Here is a 12,624-nt window from a genome sequence, read left to right on the forward strand (position 1 = left end):
AAGTTAAAATGGTAGACACCTTGAGTAAAATGTTGCAAAACACTTTTAAATAGTCTTCCAATCTTAATGTTCACAAAGGGACAAATACAATTATCTTCACATTAAAAGTATATGCCCTACTATCCAGTACAATTAATGATTGAGAAAATCAATTTTTTCCCCTTTGAAAATATGAATCATTATACAGTAAATTACATTATTAGAAAAATACACATTCTCATATTGATTGTTTAAATTTTTCAGAAAGCCTTTTAAGGTACAGTTTGACAAGCTGAACTCTGTAAAGAATGGTGTTTAAATGCAGGATGTTGGTGCTGGGTAAGTTGAATATATTCTTTTTTTAAAATCTATTATCAATATCCAGCATTCCCAGCTGTATGGGAATCTGCCAAGTCAAGTTGGTTCCAGTTGGTATCAGCAATTTGACTCAGCCCTGAATGCAGAAAAGCAGCCTTTACAGTTCTTTTATCTCCCAGAAGCAGCTGTTCCTGTCCCCTCTTTCAATGAGAATGACAATTAAAATCAATCTTTGTACAGCTTATTGAAGCTGGTCTGTCCCCATTGAGAATTAGAATCAAATTGCTCTAACTCTTTGCACATATGTTACTTAACAGCCACCAAAGGGACAGGACTTTGCTTCCATCATTCTGGACTAATAGGCAAACAAGTTAATGGCAGATAACAGGTGCAGACTTATGAAAGCTATGGACCAGAAACTCAAGCATGCTTGTTATTTATTCTCCAGATGACAAGTTCTTTTTGCAAGTAATTTTGATGCTTCCACTTCTGATTTAATTCTGTGAAATCCATACAGTTTGCAGAAAATATAATTACTAAATAAAATCATTTGGGTTTGAAGTATCCAGTGGCATTTGTAGTGTATTTAATATTTCAGTAATATTTGAGTAATATTGTAGTTATTGTTTGATTAAGCATTCTTTCTTTGTTCATATGATTCATTATGGATTGTATGCAAGAAGTATGTAAATGGCATACGTCATTATGCCACCATGTCATATGTGAGTGTCTCACTAAAGAAAAACTAAGTGCACAAGTATTTTGGGCTCCCGCACTTTACTTTTGCTTAGGTTATGGACTTACTAAACATAACAGTGATGACGAGGAAGTTTTATACTTGAGACAACTACCTACCTGTTGAAGTGCAGCAAGATTTTCCTTCATAAGTGGAGGGGAGAGAAATGCATTAGTTAAATAAAAAGTCAGAAAACAAATGAAATTTATGGATTCATAAACAGTGAGTACTGGGTGATAATAACAATAAATTTTAAAAAGCAGAATTGGCAGGCTTCATCAGAAAGATAGATGCACAACAGATTACTGGCTGATGTACACCAAATAATTGAGTAGTATTTTGAAGCAAATGAAATAGGCAATGAAAAGTGAGTGATAGTGTTACTGAGTGCAACAGGTGGAAGAGCATACAGTTTGTTTAGAAGTTTAATCTGCTCCAACTAAACCAGCAGAAATGAGCTTTGCTGATATCATGAACATAATGCAGGAATATTTAGAACTGAAACCATTGTTCATTGTAGAAGACTTTAGCTTTCATAAGCTGATTCAAAATGAAGAGGCGTCCATAATAGCTTACCTGGCAGAATTGAAGAAATTGTCTGAGCATTGTCAGTCAACGGGTTGGAAAAGCCACACCAAGGGTGCATGAAAAATGCACTTTTTAATCAGGGCAGCAATTGAGATTTCAAAAGCAAAGTTTTTCAGCAGTTTTTCTGATTCAAGGGGCAACCAATCAGCAAGACAGATTCATTAGAAAGGGCCAATAAGAATAGTTCGAGTTTAAGCCGAGCGGCCATTCTTTGAGTGGCCATTCATTTGGAGTATGCACCAATCTTTAGAGTGGCTTTGACAAGATCAGGTTTCGGTGAGGTACATTGTCTTCTCATTGTTGCCATCAGGAAGGAGATACAGGAGCTTGAAGGCACACACTCAGTAATTCAGGAACAGCTTCTTCCCCTCCACCATACAATCCCTAAATGGACATTGGACCAATGATCACTACCTCACTTTTTAAAAATATATATTATTTCTGTTTATGCACTATTTTAATCTATTATATGTATTAGATAACAAATTTCATGACACATGGGGGTGATAATAAACCTGATTCTGATTCCGTAAGTTACTCTCTCTGTGTTCTTATTTGTTCATTCCTCATCATAGTATAGTGAATGGCTGTAGGGATAGTATTTTGTACTGCATGTGGGAAGTCTAGGAGATCTCCAGTCTCCCAGATGAACACATCTGCTCCAGGTGTACTGAGCTACATGTCCAGAGAGAACGTATTAAGGAACTGGAGAAGCAGCTTGATGACCTTCGACCCGTGCAGAATGATGAGGAGGTGATAGACAGGAGCTACAGGGAGGTTGCAGGAGATGGGTAACTGGGTGACTGTCAGGAGATGGAGGGGAAGTGCAAAGTGCACCTATAGCCATTCCCCTTAATAATAACTTCAGATACTATTGAGGAGGATGACCTATCACGGGGAGCCACAGTGACGGGGTCTCTGGCACTGAGTCTAGTGTTGTGGCTCAGAAGAGCTGAGAGATGAAGAATACTGCAGTGTTGATAGGAGATTCTTTAGTCAGAGCAAAGAGAGATGAGTTTCTGTGGACACGAAAGAGACACCCGGATGGTATGTTGCCTCCCTGGTGCCAGAATGAGGGATGCCTTGGATCATGTTCATGGCATTCTCAAGGGGGAGGGTGAGCAGCCACAAGTCTTGGGACATATTGGCACCAACATCATAGGTAGACAAGATGAGGAGGCCCTGAGGAGAGATTTCAGGGAGCTAGATAGAAAGCTGAGAAACAAAATCTCCAGGGTGGTAATCTCTGGACTATTGCCTGTGCCACATGCCAGTGAGGGTAAGAATATGATGATTTGGCAGGTGGAATGCATGGTAGAGGAATTGGTCCAAGGGGCAGGGTTTCAGATTTATGGATCATTGGAATCTCTTCTGTGGAAGGTATGACCTATACAAAAATGGTTACACCCAAATCCGAGAGGGTCCAATATCCTTGCAGGCAGGTTGACTAGAGTTGTTTATGTAGGTTTAAACTAGTTTGGTAGAGGGATGGGATCTAGAGTTGTAGGGCTGAGGATGAGGTAGTTGGGTTACAAACAGAAGCAATATTCAGTGAGACTCCTAGTAAGGTGAGACTGATGTTAAAGCAAAATTACATTCAACAGGATGAGTTGCAATGTAAAAGGTGGACAAAATCGAAAAGGGTGAATACAGGACTAGAAGTGTTATATTTGAATTCACACAGTATACAGAATAAGGTCAATGAGCTTGAAGCACAGTTACAGATTGGCAAGTATGATGCTGTAGATATCACTGAATCATGGCTGAAAGAAGATTATAGCCGGACCTAAACATTCAAGGATACACATTGTATTGAAAGGATAGGTAGGAAGGCAGAGAGGGTGGTGTGGCTCTGGGTAAAAAATGAAATTAATTCATTAGAAAGAGGTGACATAGGGTCAGAAGGTGGTGAATCATTGTGGATAGAACTAAAGAACTACAAGGGGGTAAAAAGACCCTGATGGGAGTGGTATACAGACCCCCAAACAGTAGTAAGGATGTGGTCTACAAGTTACAATGGGAGATAGAAAATGCATGGCAAAGGGGCAATGTCACAATTTTCATGGGGGACTTCAATATGCAGGTAGATTAGAAGATTCAGGTTGGTGCAGAATTCCAAAAAAGGAGATTTCTAGAGTGCCTATGAGATGGCTTATTAGAGCATCACATGGTTGAGCCCACTAGATGATCAGCTATTCTGGATTGGGTGATGGGAAATGAACCAGAATTGATTAGAGAGCTTAAGGTAAAAGAACCCATAGGGACAAGTGATTATAATATGCTCAAATTCACTGTGAAATTTGAGAAGGAGGAGCTAAGGTCAGATGTATCAGTACTGCAGTGGAGTAAAGGGAATTACAGAGGCATGAGAGAGGAGTTGGCCAGAGTTAATTGGAAAAGAACACTGACAGGGATGACAGCAGTGCTGCAATGGTCGGAATTTCTGGGAGCAATTTGGAAGGATATATACATCCCAAAGAGGAAGAGGTATTCTAAAGGCAAGATGACATAACCATAGCTAACAAGGGAAGTCAAAGCCAACATAAAAGCCAAAAATAGAGCAAAAATTAGTGGAAAGTTAGAGGATTAAGAAGCTTTTAAAAACCAACAGAAGGCAACAAAAAAGTCGTTAAGAAGGTAAAGATGGAATATGAATGTAAGTTGGCTAATAATATTAAAGAGGATACCAGATATTTCTTCAGATACGTAATGTGTAGAAGAGAGGTAGGAGTGGATATCATACAGTTGTAAAAAGGTGTTGGAAAGGTAGTAATGGTGAACAAGGAAATGGTGGATGAACTGAATAAGTATTTTGCATCAGGTGACCTAATTGAAAGCTATCAAATGGTGAAAGGCCTTGATAGAGTGGAGTGGATGTTTCCTATGGTGGGAGAGTCCGAGACCAGAGGCCACAGCCTCAAAATGGAGGGCCGTCCTTTTAGATTGTAGATGAGGAGGAATTTCTTTAGCCAGAGAGTAGTGAGTCTGTGGATTTGTTGCCACAGGCAGCTGTAGAGGCCAAGTCTTTGTGTATATTTAAGGCAGAGATGATAGTTTCTTGATTGGTCAGAGCATGAAGGGATACAGGGGAAAGGCAGGAGATTGGGGCTAAGAGGAAAATGGCTCAGCCATAAGGAAATGACAGAGCAGATTCAATGGGCCAAATGGCCTAATTCTGCTCCTATATCTTATATATTGGACAGTGGGAGGAAACTGGAGTACCCAGAGGAAATCCACACGGGCACAGGGAGAACATACAACCTCCTAACAGGCAGTGGTGGGAATTGATTCCAGGTCGCCTGCACTGTACCACCCAGTTACAAATGGCTTGATGGAAAGAGTCTAAAGAATGCATTGCAAGGGAAGTCAATAGAACACACCACACTAACACTGAATCAGGAGCTCACCCATTTTCTCTTCCATAATGCAATCCAACACACTCCTCACCAGCAATGCTGTTCCTGGGCCGTCCTTTGCACTGCCATTTGGATCTCCTCAAACCCAATCTCAGAAAGAATATGCAGGACTAAGAGCTGAGACAATTCGAAGGTTTCTCAAATGAGGAGATTTGATGTACCTCTCCTGGATAAGCAGTCCTAGTGAGGGACTACCGAGGTGATCAAAAGTGGGTACTTGGAAAGATTAAGGACAGACTTGGATCACTCTGCTATCTGGAAGGGATTGCGTCTGATGTCACCTGGAGATGACACATCGGTCATTTGAGGAGAGCAGAGTGAATTGTTGGAGAAGAAAGGAGTCCAGAGCTGTCAGATCCACTTCCTGCAGTCTCAGAGCGAACTCCTACAACCACCACGCATTAGGCTGCAGAATCTGAGATTGTTTCACAGCCACAAGTCTCACCTGCCAAGCAGAGTGACCACACCCCCATCTCCCACCATTCCCTCTCCCCTGTGCCCTGTCAGGAAAGAAAACCCTCCACAGCTATTAAACTCCTAGGCCTGAATGGGACAAAATTTACTAAGCTATAGCTGAATTATATAGTATTTATATAAGCTAACTAGAGAGAACTACGTTACATATTTGAGTTGAGATGCTTTCCATATTGAGTTTGAGTTTTTACAGTAGCTAAGCAGGGAGGAGTTTAGTGTATTTAATATTTCAGTAATACTTGAGTAATATTGGAAATATATTGTTTGTTTAAGCATTCTTTGTTCACCTAATTCATTATAGATTATATGTAAGTAATTAGCATGTGTTATTACGGCACCACAACATATGTCAGCACCTCACAAAAGAAAAAAAATAAGTACACAACTATTCTGGGCTCCCATGTTTTTCATTTTCTTTTGAATAGTTTCTGGAGTTACAAAAGGTGACAGTTTTATCAGTACAATTGACCAGTCCAGCATAAAGGTCTAGGGAAATACAGGTGGCACCAATCGTAAATTGAATTTCTATTATACATAATACATATTTAAATATAGTTTTGCTCAACCCAGACCTGCTCAAAAAATTTGGCAAAGCCCTTCAGTTAAGAAAAATAAGAATAACTTGTTTCTCTGACTGTAATCCATTAGTTATATTTCTAACTTCTTACATCAGTTTTGAATCCTGATATCCAGCCTATAAAAGTTATTCCTCTAAATTAAATATTATTTAATTAAGATCCAACAAATGAAGAAGACAATAATATTCTGTGTGTTAAGACTGTGTAGAAAAGATGGTAAAAACTTGTCAAAAGAGCTTCTGGGAAGGGTGTAGCAATACTGAAACCCCCAAACAGATAAAGAATGGAGAAAGCCATCAGAAAATAACTAATCTTTCTTCCTTGGTACACAACCATCAATTTCCAATGCTTCAGGCCAGTTGTCATATTTGTTCTTTTTCTTGTCATTCTGAAGGATCTGTAACAAAGACAAACCCTTAAAATTAATGCATTAATACCATAAAATATTTTTGTTCTTTAAGGAATGCAACATTGATTCTGAAACTTTCATGTTGTATAATTTTCTTTGCCTAGAATTGAACAATCTTCTACTTTCTTTTATTTATGGGATATTTGCTTTTACAAGCAAGTAAAGAAATTGAAAATGTTCCCAATTATCAATACCTTCAAATTGATTCTACCAATAGACACATCTTTGCTTCTTCTTACCTTTTGTGTTTCACTTTTCCACCCTCCCTAGCACTTTTCCAGGCAATTCTAAGATGACCCCTTTACCTTTTCCCTTCCATTCATTTAGGGAAGCAAAATGTCTTCTGGGTGAAGCTGTGATTCACTTGCACTGTTTCTGATAGAGTGTATGCGTTTTGGTGCTCATGTGATCTTTCTTCTACACTGGAGAGGACAAACACTGATGGGGTGACTGCTCTGTTGAACGTTTCTCTGCAGTTCACTTTTCTGACCTTGAGCTTCAGTTGCACATCTTTTTAATCCTATGTTGCACTGACTCCCACATACATATACATAAAACTCTTAAAGAACAAAACCAAATCGAGAAAACTCCCTGAGTTTATTTGGCACAGTACGCTCGTTAATTGGGACAGAAGACCGTTGCTGAAGTTTCTAAGTAGCGCCACTCACTTGCATGTCGTGTGGCCACTAGACACTGCAACGCCAGAGTGAACAATTTTTAAATAGCATCTCTTGTGTGTGTTTGTGTTCAAAAAGCAGTGACTTTTTTTTATCACTGACAGTTGGCAAGTAACAAGCAGTAAGACAATTCAGGACTGATTTGCTCACTGCAGTTTCAAGCAGCCTGACTTGGAAATGCCAGAAACGGGCTGGAGTGAAAAAGAAATGATTTTACTACTTCAGCAAGTTAGCAACTATGAAGAATTTGAAGGTACCAACAATTGTCTTGATTGTTACAATGAAAATGAAGGCATGGAGGATGTAATCATCGAAAATATTGTATGAAGGCAGTTCATTATCTGCATTAGTCGCCTGTGCTAATTTTGTTCAATTACAGTCAATCAAAAGAACATGGCAGTATACACTGCAGTGATAACTATTAGGAACAAATACACAGTTTTATACTTTGTAGTAGCTTTGGCAGTGTTCTAATTTGTTACTCAGTTAAACAGCAGTTGGTCTTTTTATACCTTTATAACTCTTTCCATATTCCCAGCATCCACAGATATGGATGGAACTTTCTGTTTTAATTTGTTTATTTCTTTTCTGTTCTGGTTCTATGCTCTAGTTTTCTATCTGGTTTCTGGTTTCTATTCTATAACAGATATTCCTTTTATTCTCGCTAGCCCTTCCTCTTTGTGACTTAAAATGTATTTATTTTCTCAGTCTTCTAGTTCCGATAGGTCCTTTCCCTGAAACCCTATCTCTGTTTCCCCCTCAAAAAATGCTGTTTGGTATGCTAAGGCATCTTCTACTTTTGTTAGGATGACGGGTCCCGGCTTGAAAAGTTGACTGTTTACACTTTTCATGGATGCTGCCTGGCCTGCTGAGTTCCTCCAGCATTTTGCTTTCGATTTGCAGCATCTTCAGATTTTCTGGTGTTCTGCTTTTGTTTTTGTTTATGTAGGCAACAACTGCCCCTCGAATAGCAAGTTTGGAGTAGAGAATTTGTAAAATGCCTCGTTTTCAAATTGTAGCTGTGGTTATGTAAGTCTGAGAGGCCCAAGCTACACACTATTGTGCACACCAGGGAGTTTCCCTTCTGTTCTCTGAAGAGAAGCCAGACAATCCTTTTCCTGTATCAAGGTATTATGGAGTGCAACCAGACTTAGCAGTTTTTATGCTCTACGACCCAGCCAATAAGGGCAAGTATACTGCATGCCTTCTTTGCTGCCTTATCAACTTGTGCTGACACTTTTAGCGAGCTATGGACTTGCACCGTGGGATTCTTCTACAGATCAATACTCCGAACGGTTCATCCAATTACTGCACACTTTCCTCTTAAAGTTCACCTCCCAAATTGTCAGATATCACACTCATCCAGATAAAACTCCATTTGCCATCTCTCTGCCCATGTTGCCAATTTATCTGTAGCTAGATGAATCCTTTGACTCAGTCCTCACTATCCATAGCTCCTGCATGTTCAGCCAAAACACTTAAGTCATTATCAGAAACAACAGAGGCTGCAACACTGATCCCTGCAGAACACCACTTCTCACAGACTGCAGACCAGACTAACACCCCTCCACCAAGATCTTCTGACTGCTTTGGGGAAGCTAACTCTCAAACTCCCTGGTAACATGTACTTTACTTCTCCAGATTGGCCTACTGTGATGGACCTTGTCAAATTCTTGACTAAAGACCATATAGACAACAACCACTGCATTGCCTTATGAACCATCCTCATCACCTCCTGAGAAAACTCAATCAAAGCTGAATTTCCCTGCAAAAGCGATGCTATTTCTCTTTAATAATTCCATGTTTTCCAGATATGAGTGAATACTATCATCAAGAATCTTTTCCATAAATTTCTTTACCACTGATGTAAATTTGAAATGTACTGTAAATATGAATAGTTTACATATACGTAAAGCTTTTCTAAGTAACTTAGATGTTCCTCATCATTATGTGACGCGGGTGAAAACGGTCTTGGCAAATCCTACACAGGTGGTTTGCTATTCCCTTCTTTTGGGCAGTGATTTTACAAGACGGGTGACCCCAGCCATTATCAGCACTCCTCAGAGATTGTCTGCCTGGCGTCATTGGTTGTCTAAGCAGGACTTGTGAAATGCACCAGCTGCTCATACCACCATCCACCATCTGCCCCCTCTGCCTACACATGACCCTGATCAGTGGCCTAGTCAGGCACTCCACCTTGCCCAAGGGTGACCTGCAGGCTAGTGGAGGGGAGGAGCGTCTTACACCTCCTTTGGATGAGATGTATCGCTACCCCACCATCCATAGGTATTGTAAAACTTTTAAAGTCATTTAAATAAATTAAAATTACTTTAAAATACTTCCCAAATGTTAAAGATGTTCAAGGATATCTTTGGTTAGGTTTGGTTTTACCAGCTGTCAGCGCCCTCTGGAATACTAAAAGAACCTGGTACTGATCAGCACTTTGCTGGGTTATACCAATAAAACCGGGGATAGGCTTGCTAGTGCTCGGCTCTATCTAGTGTCAAAGGGCGGCAATTGTGGGATTGGTTTAAAGTTTTCTTTTTGTAAATTTACTTAAACTGGACTTCATTTAACCAAGTCTAACTTCCAATCTTTGAAGCAAAACTTTCTTCAAATGCAAATTAAATGTATTAGTAGAATGTGTTCCAGTGGGTGCCACATAGTTGAGGGTGTAGGCACAATTCCTGTACAATAACAGAAGGCACAGAAGGCAGACTATGGCATTAATCAGCTGATTTGCAGCCAACACTAATTCTTTGAATTTCAGTTGAGGAGCACAGAGGAAAGCCCCCACATGCATCCTCAAAAAAGGGAAATCAAATAGCTCCAAATAGCTCTGAAGGCTATAACTTCAAATATGTAATGACTATAATTTGTAGAGTTCTTTTAAGTTGGAAAAGTTTGATAGTTTGTGAATATCTTAGTTCTGATATTAAATCATCTGCACAATCATACATGGGTACATTCCAAGACACTCTCCTACCTAATACCTGTGACTGGAACAGTTAGCAGATGTAAAATAGAACAGGACAAACTGCTGAAACAGGAAGGAGAAATGTAGGAAGAGTTCAGCTACCACAGGCTCGAGGATTTGCTCCTGTATCCCCTTGTCTAAATGAAAGTGGTGCTGAATTTCCAGCCCACAAAGCAGATGCATCTCAATGGCTCTTCACTCTACCCTGGACATTTGGACAGTGAAGATGCATATATCTGGATGCTCTTCATTAACTAAAACTTGGAATTCAGTATTATCCTAACCTCAGAATTAATCAATAAGGTTCAAAACTTTGACCTCAATACCTCCTTGTGCAATTGGGTCCTTGTTTTGCTCTCTTGCAGGCTCCATCAGTTCAGATTGACAACAACATCTGTTCCACAATTTCCATCAGCATAATTCACTACAGAGATGTGTGCTTAGCCCCCTCCTCGACTTGCTTTACACTTATGACTGGGTGGCTATGCACAGCTCCAGTACCATATTTAAGGTTGCTGATGACACTGCGGTCGTAGGCCAAATGAAACGTGGAGATGAATTAACATATAGGAAGGAGGCTGAAAATCTGGACGAGTGGTCTAACAACAACAACCTCTTTCTCAAAGTCAGCAAGGCCAAGGAGCTGATTATTGACTAGGAGGAGGGAACCAAAGGTTCACGGCATAATAATAAAGGTCCAGCACATAATTCTCTGAATTCCTCCACCATCAACACTGCCCTCAACTGCATCTCTTGCATTTCACACACATCTGCCCTCACCCCATCCTCCCACAACCCTACCAGGGATAGGGCTCCTCTTGTCCTCACCTATTACCCCACCAGCCTCCACATCCAGCACGTTATGATCCGTAACTTCTGCCATCTCACCATCAAGCACATCATTCCCTCCCACTCACTTTCTGCTCTCCGCAGGGATCGCTCCCCACACGACTCCCTTGTCCATTCGTCCCTCCTGACTGATCTCCCTCCTGGCACTCAGCCTTGCAAGCATAACAAGTGCTACACAAGCCCCCACTCCTCCTCCCTGCAACTCAGTGCTCCAAACAGTCCTTCCAGGTGAGGCGACACTTCACCTGTCAGTCTGCTGGGGCCATTTATTGTATCCGGTGCTCCCGGCGTGGCCTCTTGTGTTTGGGTGGGACCCCACATAGATAAGAAGACCACTTCACTGAGCACCTACTCCTCCATCTGCCAGAAAAAGCGGGATCTCCCAGTGAGCACCCACTTTAATTCCACTTCCCACTCCCATTCCAACATGTCAGTCCATGGCCTCTTCTACTGTCCTGATGAGGCCACACTCAGGTTGGAGGAGCAACATCTTATATTCCATCTAGATAGCCTCCAACCGAATGGCATGAATATCGATTTCCTGAGCTTTCAGTATGCCCCCCCCCACTTTCTCTACTCCCCAACCCCCTTTCCCTCTCTCACCTTATCTCCTTGCCTGCCCATCGCCTCCCTTTGGTGTTCCTCTCCACTTACTGCCTTCTGTGGCATTCTGTCCTCTCCTATTAGATCTCCCCCTTCTCCAGCCCTGTATCTCTTTCAGCAATTAACTTCGCCTCTCCTGCCCCTTCTACTTTCACCTATCACCTTGCGTTTCTTCCTCCCCTCCCTTCTAACTATGACTCCTCATCTTTCTTTCTCCAGTCCTCCTGAAGGGTCTCGGCCCGAAATTTCGACTGTACTCTTTTCCATAGATGCTGCCTGGCCTGCTGAGTTCCTCCAGCATTTTGTGTGTGTTGCAAAAGTCCATGATTCAGTCCTCATCAGGGGAATCAGAGGTGGAGGGAGTTAGCAACTTTAAATTCCTTGGTGTTATCATTTCAGAGGACCTGTTTTGGGCCCAGCACACAAGTACAATTACACAGAAAGGATGAGAGCTTCTCTACTTTCTTAGGAGTTTGCAGAGATTTGGCATGATATCTAAAACTTTGACAAACTTCTATAGATGTGTGATGCAGAGTATATTGACAGCATGGAATGGAAACATCAATGCCCTTGAATGGAAAATCCTACAAAAAAGTAATGGATACAGCTCAGTCCATCACAGGTAAAGCTCTCCCCACCAATGAGCACATCTACATGGAGCATTGTCGCAGGAAAGCAGCACCCATCATCAGGGATGGCCATCACCCAGGCCACGCTCTCTTCTCACTGCTGCCATCAGGAAGAAGGTGCAGGAGCCTCAGGACTCACACCACCAGGTTCAGGAACAGTTATTACCCCTCAACCATCAGGCTCTTGATCCAGTGGGGATAACTTCACTTGTCCCATCACTGAACAGTTCCCATAACCTATGGACTCACTTTCAAGAACTCTTCATCTCATTATCATTATCTATCTGTCTATTTATTCATTTATTTATTTTTCTCTTTCTTCTTTCATTTTATATTTGCACAGTTTGTTGTCTTTTGCACACTGTTTGTCCATCTTGTGGGGTATGGTCTT

The 12,624-nt window shown here is 41.1% G+C and overlaps 1 protein-coding gene across 6 annotated transcripts in view; it reads right to left on the minus strand.

Annotated features, from left to right (window-relative positions):
- Positions 1–5,899: 5,899 nt before the first annotated feature.
- The window catches only part of LOC140741840 (protein FAM3C-like), a 44,860-nt gene continuing 38,135 nt past the window's right edge, over positions 5,900–12,624 (minus strand). For all 6 annotated transcript variants that reach the window (XM_073072287.1, XM_073072288.1, XM_073072293.1 and 3 more), the window contains one exon: positions 5,900–6,486. In XM_073072287.1, the coding sequence (XP_072928388.1) occupies positions 6,397–6,486 (90 nt within the window). In that variant the 3' untranslated portion in view covers positions 5,900–6,396. The remainder of the gene's footprint in view (positions 6,487–12,624) is intronic.

Source organism: Hemitrygon akajei, chromosome 19, assembly GCF_048418815.1.
Source record: "Hemitrygon akajei chromosome 19, sHemAka1.3, whole genome shotgun sequence".
In the NCBI taxonomy this organism is placed as follows: Eukaryota; Metazoa; Chordata; class Chondrichthyes; order Myliobatiformes; family Dasyatidae; genus Hemitrygon; species Hemitrygon akajei.